Source organism: Lynx canadensis, chromosome B1 (genome assembly GCF_007474595.2).
Source record: "Lynx canadensis isolate LIC74 chromosome B1, mLynCan4.pri.v2, whole genome shotgun sequence".
Classification (NCBI taxonomy): Eukaryota; Metazoa; Chordata; class Mammalia; order Carnivora; family Felidae; genus Lynx; species Lynx canadensis.
The window spans coordinates 165,201,804-165,217,265 of NC_044306.2; the positions used below are offsets into that span (position 1 = coordinate 165,201,804).

The window sequence follows — 15,462 nt, forward strand, 5'->3', positions numbered from 1 at the left end:
TCATTCAATCAGCATCTTGCTTGTAAGCTTCAGCCCTACAGACATACATAGGCAGGAAACCTGACAGCTGTGAGGCCCTCTAACAAAGTGACAGACCCACACTGTTAGCATGAGCAGCTTTCAACTTAAAAAAAAAAAAAAAAATCTTCTGCAATTTATCAATTGTTTTGCAATACTTTTATTTGAAGGCTCTGTCAAAAATACAGCCTTTCATGAAGTATTTTGAGAAGGAGAGGCATAAGGAAGGAGCACGGAAAAAAGCTAACGTGTCTGCTTCACTAGCTCACGTTCAAGTTGGCCCATCCGTTTACATTCATTTAAATGATGTATTTGAAGCTGAAAGTGCTGTCACAGGATAGGCGTTTGCCCTTGCATCTCCCACACAAATCTTGACGGTGGGGCCTTTTAGGGTCAACGTGGCGGAGTTTTACAGGGCAGGAGCATCTAGTCTGTTTACAACTCTGAAAAACCAAAGTGAGAAGCACATACAGAAGATAAACCCATGGTCACTTCCTCAAACTTCAAAGTTTTTTTTCTAGTCCATCCAAACACTTACTGAACACGCTCTAAGCAAGGCCCTGTGCTAATCTTGTTCTGTCTGCACCCCTTCCAGCAAGGGGAGGATAAAGAATAGAGGGTGTTTAACCAGGTGGTCATGGTCTCATGTTGCATAGGATTCAGTTTGGACTTGTGAACTTTTTGAAATACAGTTATCTAAAAGGAAAGCTCTTCCTGCACTTGAAGGGTGGAGAAGAAGCAAGCATGGGAGAGGAGTCAGACAAGGAAAGCTAAGATGTGAGGCCAGGGATTAGGAGCAAACTGTGGGTCAAGCCTAGCACCAGGGGAGGGAGGGGGTGGCTGGGGGGTGTGTGGCGGCTAGGGGCGGGGGGGGGGGTGTGCGGTGGCTGGGGGGGGCGGCTAGGGGCGGGGGGTGGTGGTGGCTGGGGGGGGCGGCTAGGGGCGGGGGGGTGGTGGCTGGGGGGGCGGCTAAGGGCGGGGGGGGTGTGCGGTGGCTGGGGGGGCGGCTAGGGGCGGGGGGGGGGGTGCGGTGGCTGGGGGGGCGGCTAGGGGCGGGGGGGGTGTGCGGTGGCTGGGGGGGGCGGCTAGGGGCGGGGGGGGTGTGCGGTGGCTGGGGGGGGCGGCTAGGGGCGGGGGGGTGTGCGGTGGCTGGGGGGGGCGGCTAGGGGCGGGGGGGTGTGCGGTGGCTGGGGGGGGGCGGCTAGGGGCGGGGGGGGTGGTGGCTGGGGGGGCGGCTAGGGGCGGGGGGGGTGTGTGGTGGCTGGGGGGGCGGCTAGGGGCGGGGGGGGGTGTGTGGTGGCTGGGGGGGCGGCTAGGGGCGGGGGGGGGGGGGTGGTGGCTGGGGGGGGCGGCTAGGGGCGGGGGGGGTGTGTGGTGGCTGGGGGGGCGGCTAGGGGCGGGGGGGGTGTGTGGTGGCTGGGGGGGCGGCTAGGGGCGGGGGGGGGTGTGTGGTGGCTGGGGGGGCGGCTAGGGGCGGGGGGGGTGTGTGGTGGCTGGGGGGGCGGCTAGGGGCGGGGGGGTGTGGTGGCTGGGGGGGCGGCTAGGGGCGGGGGGGTGTGGTGGCTAGGGGCGGGGACGGACCTTGCCCTCACCTCCACCTGCTGCAACTGACCTGAAGCGGACACTGGACACTGAAAGCAGTGCAGCAACCACGGAGGCGAGAGCGAGCGGTTGAGGGATCCATCCCACTTTAGAACCTGACCCTGCTCTGCCCCGATCGAAGGGGATTGACATCATTTTCCCACACTTGGGCTCTCTCATCCCCACCGTAGTGTGTGAGGCTTCCAACATCCAACCTGATTGGAGTGCACGGATTAGGCTGTGTCAACGGACACATCAGGCTCCACTAGCTGTGTGCTAACAGGCAAGTTCAGTCACCTCTTAGATTATCTAAGCCCCTGAGCACAGTGCAGCTTACAGTTAATAGTAAACCAGCAATGTTACTAGTTAGCCCCAGAAAGCTGGGCAGCTTAGATTTACTTGAACAGAAGTCATCCTCCCTTTGCCAGCACTCAGGCAAGACAAACTTTAAAACCCATGCTTCTCCTAAATACCCTAACTTGGGTATGTGCCTCATAAGAAGCATTTCGGCTAGACAACTTTCACCACCTCACGTTAGTAGAGACGTATTCGATTTTTGATCTGCTTTCTCACGTTAGACTGACTGAGTACCAGGTAAGGCAGACCTTCTTCCATGTTGCAGGTGAGGTAATAGGCTCTAAGGAGATTAACATGACCGGAAGGAAACAAGACCTCAAGACCCCGTTTCCCAGTTGAGTATTATTTCCATAATCTCCACCGAAAAGCAGTCAAAACCTAGGTCACTGGGAACCTAGCCTCTTTAAAGAAATACCTTCAAGAAACTACACCCAAACCCTCTACCAACTACCCAGTTCAGACACAAAATGTGAACATTCAATTTACTTGACATGTGATATCCTCCACTCGGTAAGGGTTGTAAGACTTCTGACAAGTTCTGCAGAACTGCTTGAAGTAAACCTGTGATGAGAGAGGAAAACACTTAAAGCAAAACCCTCTCGACACTCAATGTCAAAAAGCTGCCAGTTCAGGGGCACCTGGGTGCCTCCATCGGTTAAGCGTCCGACTCGCTTTCGTCTCGGGTTCAGGCCCTGTGTTGGGCTCTGTGCTGACAGCACGGAGCCTGCCTGGGATTCTTGGTCTCCCTCTCTCTCTGCCCCGCCCCCGCTCATGCTCTGTCTCAAACTTAAAAAAAAAAAAAAGCTGCCAGTTCCTTGATGTTTCTTACCTTGTTGGTGCCCTGCACACACCACACGTAGGCACTTTCCCATCGGATGTTGCAATCCTTGCAGTGATAGTAGCCATACTTCTGCTCTAAGAACTGAGCAAAAAGACAGCGGAGTTTAACCCACAGGATATCCAAATTAGCCTTCATTTCAGAAGCTGCGAAGGATCGGTTTGCTGTTCAAAATTGGCAACCGCATTCCAGATCACGGAGGAAAGCAGGCTCAAGGTTTGAATTGGTCTCTCCGATGTAGTAATTGGGGGAGCTAATAGCTTAATCAAGCGCAGAAGCAAGCATGAGCCTAAAAATGTATTCCAGATTAGCTTGGTTCATAAAGCAAACCGACTGGCAAGTTGCTAAGTAGGTATTTTCCCTCTGACACGCAAGGGAAAAGCCAAACATCTTCTCTAAACCTGGAGATTCTTTAAATCTTTAAATTTAAATTCTTTAAAATCTTTAAATTCTTTAAATCTCTAAACCTACCGATTCTCTGTAGGATAAAGTCTAATTTTAGAACACACACATGTGAAAGTGGTTAAGCTGAAGAAAAGGAGGAAGATTCTGTGTCCTAAGACACTTGAAAATGTTCACTCAGAAGTCCATTCTCTGTGTTGCCAGTTCAATTTCCAAACAGTGCTAGGAATCTATTGTGGATAAGCCAGAATTCATATTTAACATGAACTAAAGTAGTACTGCCTTATTCTTAAAAGCTTCTCCTCTTCCCTCCCGGTGAGAAACACATTATGAACAAGTGCTTGGAGTCAGACCTTTAAGTGCGCTCTGAAGTTCCTGCCAATTCTACCACAATTTCATAGGTGAGCAAACGCAGGCCCAGGACAGGTACGACTGAAGATCACACGTGGTTTACATTACACATAGCTTCTGTGGAGCTCCACTCACTCCTCCTCTCTTCCCCTGCCCCCAACAGCCCTGGGCCGACCCCAAAGGAGGCCTCCAGGCCTCTTCCTACCCCTGCCTTTCCACTTACCCAGGGTTACCACTTCCCTCAGCACACGCCAGCTCTTTAGGGTTCAGCTGGCCCTCCAAACCTGCTGCGCTCAGGCCGGAATACACAACAGCCGAAGGCCCAAACGCTTTAGCAGTGTTGAGTTTCTGAATAAGGGTGCTTTCTAGGACAAGGGAGACCATTCATAGCTCTAGCTCCCGGTGGAAGCTTGGAAGATTCAGGCAAGAATCAGGGGAGAGCTGACCAGGCAGGACCCCAGGAAATGACCGTTACGGCTTTTGCCATATTGCATTGAGATAGAGTAGGATCCTTGGGAATCGGTTCTCCCTGCCAGCAAGTTCTCCTTCTGATCTGCTGAGTACCCCCTCCTAGATCGTCCAAACGCGAAATCCACACTGGACCACGTGCCCACAGTCAGGGTTTTATACAGTAAATACGCTCAGAATAAGAGTTATCAGGGCGCCCCCCTCGCCAACCTGCGGAGCCCACGTTCCACAATCGCCAGCAACAACAATCAGGCCGCACTCCCTGAATTCTGCCGTTGGAGGGGCACCTGCTGCTGGGAGCGGCTGCGAAGAGCCACACAGGCTTGGCGTGCGCCTGAGAAAGCTGGCGCCTCCACGTGCGTGAGCAGCCACCCGGCGAGGGCAGCGACAGGATCCAGGAGGAGACCACACCCCCGGGGCCCTCCCGAGTCAGTTCCCTCCAGCCGCCTGAGCCTCACCTGGAAGCGCGGCCTCTCCTTGGCCTGCTCGGGGCTCCGCGGCGACGACCTCTGGCCCGCGGCGTCCCGGGCCTGCCCCACCGGCGGGGACTGCTCCGGACCCCTGGGCGGGCGCCGCTGGGCCGCCTCGTCACCCCGGGCCTCCCGCGGCTGCAGCCCGGCGCCCGGCGGCTCCCAGCTCTTCCGCACCGCGGCCTGGGCCGCGTCGTCGTCCCCCTCCTCCTCCTCCTCCTCGGACTGCGACCGTTGGGGCGCCTTCCTCGCCGACCCCTCTCCCTCCTCGGGGCCTCGGGGCCTCGGAGGCGGGGTCCTTCGCTCTCCCTCGGGCGCCCCGGGCCGCTGCTCCCCCGCCGCGCCGTCGGCCCCTTCCAGGAAGGTGGTGAGGCGGCGGGAGGCCACGGGCGAGTACACGGCGACCGTGCGCGGGAAGCGCACGGTCCGAGGGGCGCCGCTCGGGGGGCTGCCCTGCTCGGGGCCCCGGCGCGCCGACTGCGGGGACCCCGAGCCGCCCGCGCCCGCCGCGCCCTCGGTGCCGGGCCCGGCCGGGGGGCCGGAGTCGCGGACCCTGCGCAGCAGCGTGCGCCGCCCCAGCGAGCACTGCACCGAGGCGTCGCGGCGCGGGTTCACCTGCACCGCCACGTCCCGGCTGCTGGCCCTGCGGGGCCGCGGGCCGAGGTCCGGGCTCACCTGCGACAGGAGGGCCATGAGCTGCGCCCGCTGGTAGCTGTCGAAATACTCGGCGGCCGTCAGCTGCCCGCAGCCCGGGAAAGCCGGCAAGGCCGCCCCGGCAGAGGAGGACGACGAGGAGGAGGACGCGGGAGCGTAGCCCCCGCCCCGGTGCCGCCAGCCGCCCGCCTCGCCCTTGCCCTTGGCGGTGGGCGGGTAGGGGTACGGGTACGAGTAGGGGACGCACGCCGGGTACATGTAGCCGTCCAGCACCTCGTCCCCCGGGGCAGCCATAAGCGCAGCCCCGGCCGCTCCCGCAGACGCCCTGCCCTAAATAGGCTGCCGGCCGCCGGCCCCACCGCCTGTCTCCGCGCTGCGCGGCCATCCGCACCTTTCCCGCCGCCCGCTCGGGTCCCCGGGTCCGCGCCGAGGTGGCCTGTCCCTGACCTTCGCTGTGTGGAAATGTACCACGCCTGGAGGCCGGCACAAACACCCTGACATGATCTGGAAAGGTTGCTTTCTTTGCGATGCAAGAACTGATTGGTAAGTGAGCTTGCCCGAGGTGAGGAGGAGGCCAAGAGAGCGCAATCACCCCGATTAGCTGCGCCAGGTGGTCCCCATACCTTGATTGTTCCAGGTGTCCGTGTCTGGCTAGTGAGCAAAAACGCAAAGGTTTGGGGAACTGCTTTGGGTCTGTTACCTAGGAACTCAGATTCTAGTTTAATGATCTCAGAACTGCTCTGAGAAGTCTACCCACTGAACGCTTTGGGCAGGTGCACAGGGACAGCACTCAAGGCATCCACATCTGAGCTCATTGTTTTCTCTTCTCGACCCTGAAGCACGTCCTCTCCTCCCCTCCACTTCAAGCGGAGAGTCTATTGTTCTTCTCTGGGGTGGATCGTACTACAGTTTTTCCTAAGCAAACCATCCCTCTAAAAGATTGATTTGGGGTGTGTTACATAAGCGCAGAGACAAAATCAGTCCCCAGCTGAGAAGACAATACCTTGTTCCCTGGGGGGGAAATAAATGATAGCTGTTCATTACTAATAGATATCAGATCAAGTAATCAAATGCATTAATGTATTTTTTTTTCTGATTTGATACAGGTTTGACAATAAAATACTGTTTTTCATTGTTTAGTTGACCTGTTTGGGGATTTTTTGAATACAGATCAAAATTCAACATTGTCAGGTATTTCTACATGGAGCAAGCACTTTTTTTTTTCTAACAACAATTACATTCAACTCAGTTATGGTTTACAAATTGCTTTACAAGTTATGTTTTACCAAAAAAAAAACACCAAAAAACAAAACTTGTTTTTACTACCATAAGAGTGCACCCAAATTCTGCATTTCCAAGACCCTGTTTTCTAAGAGTGTATCTATTTGAAACAGTCCTAGAAATTGGTAATGATAAAAACCAAAGAGCACATGAACATGTTCAGGCTTTACTTCAGCAGTCCCGGGTGCAAGTTGTATTATGACATTGATGTGTAATTTGCGAAAGTGCTTGGTTAATACACCAGTACAACCTTACAACAGGAAGAAGGTCATAACTGTTACATGTATGATAATGTGAACCATGTGTTATCCTTTATGTAAACCACATTCACTACCACAGACGAAAAACATCATAAATATGAAGTAACATTTCAGCAAGATAGAAACTCCTCTGTATCTCCATGTTCAGAGAGAAGTCTGAGTGGTTTCCATCATAATTAAATTGTCAGCTTTCACTGTGCCATAGGAAGGGTCTGCCATTTCCTCTTCTTTTAGTTTCTTGTAAGAAATGTCTGTATCTTCATCTTCATCTAGAGGATCTCGCTTGTGTAATATCTCACTTCCATACACCTTATATATTAAAACAAAAATCCCTGCTTCTGCAGACTGGAAAAGGGCATACAGCAAAGGAAACATGTACATGCTTCCTATCAACTGCGGCCTAAAGGCCAGTTTTAGAATGGCGGTACAGAGCTGCACATTCTGACTCCCTGTTTCCAGGCACACGGTCCTCTTGCAGTTGGGTGGAAGACGGAAGAGAGTAGCTAAGCCGTAGCCTGAGGCATAGCCTGCCAAAGGCATGAAAATTGCTACCACGTAAACACTTGCGGGAATGCTCGCCAACAGTTCAGGTCCTAACATAGTGCCAGTCATTATGAAAAGGACCACCAGTGTCACTAGCAGAGACCACAGGGAGACCTAAATAGAAAATGACAAGCCATCAGAAACAAGATAGTCGGAAAGGAATTCAGGCAAGAGAATCCTCGGCTCTTGGGAGAAGAGACCCATGTAGCCTCACCTCACACACAAAATGGAGATCTTTGCCCTAAGCAGTCTTTGACAAAGCACTTCTGAGGATGGATAGGTCACCTCATCAGGAGGAGTCCAGATCCTAGTTGGACAGTTCTGATTGTTTGGAGGCCTGTCCTTATGTCTAGTGACAATCTGCTTTCTTTAACAACTAGCCATCGTCTTGGATAGACCCTCAGGAGCAGCACAGACCAGACTTCTGTTTTAAAAAACAGGAAGAAAAGGCTACTCGTCTCCAGCAGATTGTCTCTAGACTTTCACATAACTCTGTGGTGGGAGTCCTGACTGTTCAGAACATGTATTTAATTTGTGAATGTGCCTCTTCTAAACAGCAGTTAGAATAAAGCCTGATATACCAAGTATGGTCTGATGAACAGAGAGAGGAAAAGAAAAATTACCTTCCCTGAACAGGACCCCATGTTTTCCATAAGAGATATATCTCTGGTTGATCTCTGGTTTAACCCATGAGATAAAAAGCCACTAAAATGTATGAAACTTATAAAATAAATTAAAAAAAAAACATTTATAAAGGAGAACCTGGGCGGCTCAGTCTGTTGAGAGTCCAACTCGTGATTTTGGCTCAGGTCATGATCCCAGGGTTGTGGGATCAAGTCCCACTTGAGTGTGGAGCCTGCTTGAGATTCTCTCTTTCCCTCTGCCCCTCTCCCCCACCATTGCACTCGCTTGCTCTCTTTCTTTCTCAAATAAATTAAAAAAAATTGTTTTAAGTATGAAACTTAGTATGTGATATTTTCAAACTTGAAAATACTTTATATCTCAGAGAATTGATAGCAACACTGAAACAATCACCAACTCTTAGATTATGTAAGTGAAAAAAAAAAAAACAAACAGAAGATGTGAGGAATTCTTTGCAATTCTGCAACACCCCTTTTTCATCTGTTTACGAGAAACATCCCACTTATACATCTCTAATGATGTTTAGGAATTCTTACATATAATGGAGTTTAGATACAGTACAATTGACTGTATAGAACACTGTCATCTTGATGTCTGGCTGATATAGTTCACTCATTCAAGTAAGACAAGCTGTGTAAATAGTAAGGTGGAAACCTAAAAATTCCTCTCTTCATTCTCCTTTAGATTAGTAGTTAGCTAGTTTGTTTGTTTTTTTTAATGGGGGTAGGAGGTGTTTGTGAGGGAAACTAGAGATCCAAAAGAACAGTTTAAGTGCTGATTCTGGTTCACTGGATATTTGAGGGAAACCTCTTTGCAGTCTGTGGGACTGGCATATACTTTATAATCTTTAAAAAATTACTTAAAATGTATCTGGGCTGGTAAAAAGTCTACCATAGAGAGTGCTAAAATACTTATTATATAAGGTGCTCATGCTACAAAGGTACAATGGGCAGAAACCAAACAAACTATTATAAATCAAAAATTTTTTAAAAAGTAATCTCTGCACCCAATGTGGGGCTCGAACTCTCGACTCCAAGATCAAGAGTCTCATGTTCTACCAACTGAGCCAGCCAGGAACCCCTAAAACTTTTCTGATATTAAGTTTCAAAGTGTGTCCACATCAAAAGCTTTGACAGGAAATCTGATTCGTCATTGTGAAAATACTGGCACCAAAGTTTCTTTTGAACTATTTTAAATCATTTGGGTGAGCACTGACATTGAATGCTCATTTTAAAGTGTTTGCAAAAGTGTAAAAGTGTTATAAAACATACCTTATGAATGTTCTGGTTAAGGAGTAAGAATAGGTTCACCTTAAACTCAAAGTTACCCAATCTTATTGAATTGTCTATTATTTAAATATATTTATCTGTTTTTAGCATGGGAATAACTTATTTGATTGATTTTCTCTTAGAATTCCTAAGATCTTGTAGTATTAGCTTAATGATTCAGCTTAATAAGTTCTTAATGCATCTTAAGATTATCTATGGGTATATTATGTATAACATATAAAATATATGCATATTTACATATACATATAAATTTATTACATTCAAAATATATATGTTTATTACAGAGCACAATTTTACTCATGGCTGGCTATATTTGCATAAAAGAACCCATTATTTTTCATGTTAATAAAAGTTAGCTCCTTTGAATAATCAAATTTTGGATTAATTATTTAAAATTAATGTATTTAATATAAGTAAAACACAAAAGATTATGTCTTTAAATCTACATAACTGAAACACTGGGGAAACTCTTTTTCTCTTCACTTGGCTAAATGAATTTGTGCATTTACAGTAATTAGTTATGTGTTTTATTTGATTAACTTCCTAAACTGAGAGTCCTACTCATGGTATACTCTTATTTACTATTTTTGAGTTTTCAAAGAAAGCTTAGTTGACAAATATTTAAATTTTTTCTCCAGTCAACAATTAACAAAATCTCTACTGCTACAAAAGGTATCATTTTTTTTAAAACAAAGCAACATTGGAAATATTGCACAAAATAATAGGAATCCTCATTCTTTCACTAGCCTTAGAAACCACATGCGTTACCGCAATGGGGAAGGGAAAAGAAACACACAGATTTAATAACAGTAATATATTCTGCATTCTTTACCCAGGACCCACTTTTATTTTGTGCCTTTTTAAAGTCAATATTTTGTGCATTGTATGATATTCCCTCAATGTGATTTTTAAATTACTTTTGGTCCTATTAGGGTCAACTTATTTTTAGAAAATTAAAACATTTTAAAGAAACCTTCTACACAATTTCTCAGAATTAGAGTTCCACTTTTTTAAAACATAGGAATGCATTTCTAAAACACTGCTCAAGTTCAATTCACATCATTTCACTTCACCTGCTTTGATTTTTAGTAACACCACGATTCGTTAGTGGACAATATGTTGCCACTTAATGGCACTCTCATCTCTCTCCCTCCTGATATGTTTCCTCCTGTGAATACTAATTGCTCACTTATGCTCTTTTTAATTAAGTTATGTTTTAAGTAAAGCTATGAGTTTTTTGAAACTGCAAAAGGGAGAAGTTTTCTTTGTGGCACAAACTTTTTTTTTTTTTTTTTAAGTTTATCCATGCAAGTTTATCCCTCTTTCCCAAACTTCTTAGCATTTCAGCTAGGGGTCAGAGACCAAGGACTCTCTACAAGTGACCTTACCTTCACAATGTAGTCTGCCACCCGGTTGTATTTGTATCGAATGAAGACCCCCAAGCCGATAGGGAGGAGAGTGCTGCAGAGGGTCAGGGTCACTGCCCCCAGAGGTAGTAATTGCACCAGAGGGGTGTCAATCCAAGCCCGGCTGTAGATCCACAGGCACAGGGGCATCAAGACTAGGGCCAGAAGCGTGGAGGAGATGGTCATGATGATGCTGCAGAAAGGGGAATGAACAGAATTCAGAATGGGCTCTGTGCCAACAGTCTCTCTTGCACATTGGATACAGGAGAAAGAAAGAGACTGCAAATCTGGAGTCTGAAGTCAGGGGTGAGAACCTGTTTCATCGGTGCCAAGAGAACAACACCCCTAAGCCCAACTGAAACATGAACCCCAGGATGGGGAGGTGGGGGGGGGGTCGGATCTCAGGACTGCTGCCCCTGGCTTTATAAAGCCTACTGAGCTGGCTACAGTCTGGTTGATTCTGAGGGCAAGAACATCTTTCTTTTTTTTCATCCTCCAAAGCACCCTGTTAGACGTGGTAAGGCTGCTGAACACGACTTGTTGGATGGAACTCAATTATATTGTCCTCTGTATGAGATCACTTTCTTTACTGGGGCCAATAGCCCTATTTTGCTTTTGCATTTCCGGAGAGTCCTAGCTTCAGGCTTCCCAGTTCCCTTTGTCTTCTAGAGGCCGAGGACCTGCGCTGACAGCCCAAACTGGAGAAGGATGGTCCGAGAGCTGTGCAGGAAACCCCAAGGCAGTCGGCAGCCCTGTCCCCGTCTAGGTTTCTCCCCCCACAGCACTACCTCTTCACGTCCGCCTCGGCTTCTAAAGCCCGGCGTCAACCCCTCGCTGCACTGTCGTCTTCCCTCTCCCACGCCTCTCTCCAACCGCCTCTCCTTCCTCTCCGTCTGAAACCCGCGGCTAAGTGCGGCTGCTTGGCAGGAGAAGACGCCTAAGGACCAGCCCGTACCTGAGGTTCATGTCGCCGTCAACCAGCAGGGACATGAGGTTGGACAGATTCCCGCCGGGACAGCAGCCGCACAGGAGCACCGCCACGGCGGCCACCTCGTTCAGCGAGAAGGCCAGGGCCAGCAAGAAGGCCAGCAGCGGCAGCAAGCCGAACTGGCAGAGCGCGGCCAGCAGCGCGCCCACGGGCCGGCGGATGTGCTCCCCGAAGTGGTTCACGTCCACCGTGCAGCCCAGGCCCAGCATGGTGATGCACAGGGCGGCTCCCACGAACACGTTCAGCCCGTGGTTCAGCGGCGTGTCCCAGAACGGGGTCTGGGGGTGCGCCCAGGAGTGGGGGAACAGGGACGGGCCCAGGCTGGCCGAGCCGCCCGCCGAGCTGCCTGCCGTCGGCTCTGGGGTGGGCGCGGGGCCGGGGCTGAAACCGACGCCGGGACTGGGCGCGAGGCTGAGCCCGGGGCTGGGGCCGGCGCTGGAGGCAGGGGTGACGGACAGGTCGGGGCCGGCGCTCAGGCTGCTGGCATTGGGCGACAGCGTGTAGTTGTCCGGCTGCAGCGAGGACGGGGCGAAGAGCAGCGTCGCGTTGTCGGGGCCGTCCATGGCGCCGAGGCGGGCGGCCGCGGCTCCGCTGTTCCCCGGCCCCGCGCGCCTCTGCCCGCGTCCTGCGGTGCCACCTGCCCGCGTCCGTCTGTCCGTCGGTCCGCAGCCGCAGGCGAAGCTAGGTGCGGAGCTCGGGCTGCGCGCCGCTGACGTCTCCGCGGCGTCGGGTGCGGCGGGAGGTGGGGGTGGGGGGTGGGGTCCCCCGCTGGCGGCACTTAAAGCGCAGCCCCCCAGGGTGAACCCAATCGCCCGGCCCCCGCGCCTGGCAGGCCCCGCCCCGCCGCCGGGTCCCTCCTTTTAATCACCAGTAAGTGGTTCTGTTAGAGTGCAGCCAGGGGCGGAACAAAGAGCTGACAAAGGACAAGAAGAAAAACCGTGCCTGGCTGCCGATCAAGTTCTGTGATGGGCTCTGCCCATTTCATAATGAAATCTGGAGACACGCACACGCGCGCGCGCGCGCACACACACACACACACACACACACACACACACACAGGAAGCTTATCAATGCATGCACATGAACTGTATACACTGTTCGAAGAGCCTGCAACCCTGAGCATCGAGAAGGGTCCCGGACTTAATGTGAGCGGTTCTCTGGTAGCAAGACACAGTATCTGGCTTTGATTTACTGACAGGTTTTTTTTTTTTTTAATTCTTAAAAAAAAATTTTTTTTAAGTAATCTTTACGTAATTTGCTAACAGTTTTTAAATAAAATGCGTTCAGACTCAAAGTAGAAAGTAATAACAATACTGGGGGGTTGGCAAGTGCGTGTGCATTGTTTCACTGGATTGTCACAGCAGAGCCTTGAGAGATGCTGTTAACTCGTTCTTACACGTGAGGAATCTGAGGTGCAGGGAAGTCTCAGCCTCAGCAGCCAAACCCACAGGTAGTGTCTGGATGAATGTGCATCTGATATGTCCTTAACGAGGACCCTGGAGAGCTCTGCTAAGAAAAGGCTCTCTGGAAAATGTGTTTTGGGAGTTACTGGCAGTTGGGGAGAGGATATCTCCGTGGCCATAAATTTATGAAGTGTTATGAGCACAGCCCGGCATTGGGATTAAAGGACTAGAAAGAAATAAAGTGGTGGGATTCCCTGCCTCGGACAGGTTTATCCCCCAAACAAATCAGATTTAGAGTTCACAGGGCTGTTGGCTCTGCAACTTTCAGTCACCAGAGGCATCTACAAAGAGAGGGAGCTCGCAGCATACCAGGGAGGTGGAGCCATTTGAGAAGGCATCTATACCTGTCTGGAGACGCCATAAAGCCAAAGCCAGGTGAGTTGCGAAAGCCAACAGGAGGATTTTCTAGATAGAAGTCTTAGCTCAGGGTTAGACTGCATGGGGCCAGGACCCCAGAGTGGATTTTTCCCCCTAGGAACTTGTCCCTCCCCACTTTTCTGACACCAGAGGAGACTGGGTGACTTCCATTTCCCAGTGGTGGACTGAGCCCACGTGTTTATCTTTTCTCCTCTCCAAATCTCATGAAAATGACAGAGAATGTGAAAAATAAGATTACATTCACAGCGTATTGCATTCTTAGTCACAAATAAAGTATCTTTTTTCCATTAGACCTTAAATTCTATGAGGGCAGAGCTGCACAAGCATTTAGGAAAGTAACGTACTGTCATACTTTCCTAAAACAGTAGAGCCAAGAAAACCATGTAGTGACATCTATTGAGCTCTGAAGGAAGTGGAACATGACCAAAAATATTCTAGGTGTCCATTCAGGCTTATGTGAGCAAAACAAAGATACTCAGATATACAATGAAACACGTCACCCGAATACTTTCTTTAAGTAAGTATATCCGGGGGAGACCCGCGGAGAAACAGACAAAATAAGGAGGGGCCCCTGCTGAGCCTTCACATTCTTTAAACCACAGGATGAGATTAGCCAAGAACACAAATGGCAGAGGGCCAGCTGAAGCCTAACTGTAGACACCGCCCCTGTTTTTGCCCCCTCCTTGTGTTAATGATATTAAAATCCACAATCAAATTCAATAAGCGGTAATTAGAGGCAGCCCAACTCATCCAACTAGCTCCCGTCTTGGTTTGGGGAGGGATATGGGAGGTGATTTATGCCATGGACAAAGAGCAAAAAGCAGAAAGGGATGGACCTGGCTTGTAAATCAGCAGGCTCACAGTAAACCTGCAGTTCTGGGGGCTTCTTGGGGCCTGCAGAGCGGTCATCTCTCCTCCTGATGTAGTTATTGTCAATGTAAAGCAAGCCTCCCTCTTCTTTCTGATCTCCTTCACTGGAAGAAAACCCCAGGAGTAGAAAACAGAGCTCACAATCAGGTATGTTACTGGCATAGCCTCCTCAATTACCTTTCTTTTACTCTTGCTGCCACCAAGGAGGGTCCGGCCCATCCAGAGGAGAGAGAACATATAGAAGGGCAAGACAAAAACATAGCACCCGGAAAATATACAATGGGGGGCTGGGGAGGTGAGAAATAAATTTAGAACTATGTTGCACACCGAACACCAAAAATAATTCCAAATAGATTAAAGAGTTAATAATGATAATGATAATAATGATGATGATACAACCAAATACTGGAGAAAAATTTTGGCTCATATTTATATCATCTTTGGATAAGGGAAGTTTTCCTAAGCAAAAAAGCAACAGAAGAAATCCTAATGGGAAGCTCACTAGATATGGCTACATAAAACATTTTATGCACAGCAGTAAAGACAGAAGGGAAAAAAGTTAAATGCAAATTACAAAATGAAAAAAATATTTGAAACATAAAATCCAGAGCTAATTTTTAAAAAGTTTTAACGTTTATTTATTTTTGAGAGAGAGAGAGAGAGACAGAGACAGAGAACAAGTGGGGGAGGAGTAGAGAGAAAAGGAGACACAGAATCTGAAGCAGGCTCCAGGCTCTGAGTTGTCAGCATAGAGCCAGACAGGATTGGGGGGCAGGGGCCCTCAAAACCACAAACCACGAGATCATGACCTGAGCCGAAGTAGGTCACTGAAACAACTGAGTCACCCAGGCGCCCCGTGAGCTAATATTGTTAATTTACAAAATAGTTTCACAAATTAATGAAAACAAACAACAGAATAGGAAAAAGGCAAATGATACGAATAGACACACAAGATCACAGAAAGGAATGCTAATCACCATATGCTTCTAAAAATATTCACACTCACTAGTAACCAAAGAAATTAAAGCAATTAAATGCCATTTTTATTGGAAAATACTGAAATAAATACGATAGTGTTTTGACAAAGATGCTGTTAACTGGACAGTCTCTCATCCTGCCAGGGGTATATCTTTTCGAGAAGGAAACTTGGTGAATAACAATTGCCCTAAGAATGTGTATTTCCTTTGATCCAGCAATTCTTTT

At 49.2% G+C, this 15,462-nt stretch overlaps 2 protein-coding genes across 2 annotated transcripts; both read right to left on the minus strand.

The window, feature by feature from the left end:
* Positions 1-317: 317 nt before the first annotated feature.
* Positions 318-5,433, minus strand: ZAR1 (zygote arrest 1). Its single transcript, XM_030311949.1, has 4 exons — positions 4,474-5,433; positions 2,786-2,878; positions 2,443-2,517; positions 318-461 (listed from the first exon to the last, which is right to left on the minus strand). Exons 1-4 carry the CDS (start codon positions 5,431-5,433, stop codon positions 318-320), a joined length of 1,272 nt encoding a protein of 423 aa, XP_030167809.1.
* An 825-nt stretch (positions 5,434-6,258) lies between these two features.
* Positions 6,259-12,111, minus strand: SLC10A4 (solute carrier family 10 member 4). Its single transcript, XM_030311950.1, has 3 exons — positions 11,516-12,111; positions 10,543-10,753; positions 6,259-7,337 (listed from the first exon to the last, which is right to left on the minus strand). Exons 1-3 carry the CDS (start codon positions 12,109-12,111, stop codon positions 6,825-6,827), a joined length of 1,320 nt encoding a protein of 439 aa, XP_030167810.1. The 3' UTR covers positions 6,259-6,824.
* Positions 12,112-15,462: the final 3,351 nt, after the last annotated feature.

Excerpts from the sequence above, each read along its gene's own strand:
- SLC10A4 (XM_030311950.1), bottom strand. The coding sequence starts at position 12,111 with ATGGACGGCCCCGACAACGCGACGCTGCTCTTCGCCCCGTCCTCGCTG. Across the intron at positions 10,754-11,515 it reads GACGGCGACATGAACCTCAG|CATCATCATGACCATCTCCT; the intron begins GTACGGGCTGGT and ends CCCTTTCTGCAG. Across the intron at positions 7,338-10,542 it reads TGGCAGACTACATTGTGAAG|GTCTCCCTGTGGTCTCTGCT; the intron begins GTAAGGTCACTT and ends TTTTCTATTTAG.
- ZAR1 (XM_030311949.1), bottom strand. The coding sequence starts at position 5,433 with ATGGCTGCCCCGGGGGACGAGGTGCTGGACGGCTACATGTACCCGGCG. Across the intron at positions 2,879-4,473 it reads AGGAGAGGCCGCGCTTCCAG|TTCTTAGAGCAGAAGTATGG; the intron begins GTGAGGCTCAGG and ends CTTTTTGCTCAG. Across the intron at positions 2,518-2,785 it reads GTGTGCAGGGCACCAACAAG|GTTTACTTCAAGCAGTTCTG; the intron begins GTAAGAAACATC and ends CTCTCATCACAG.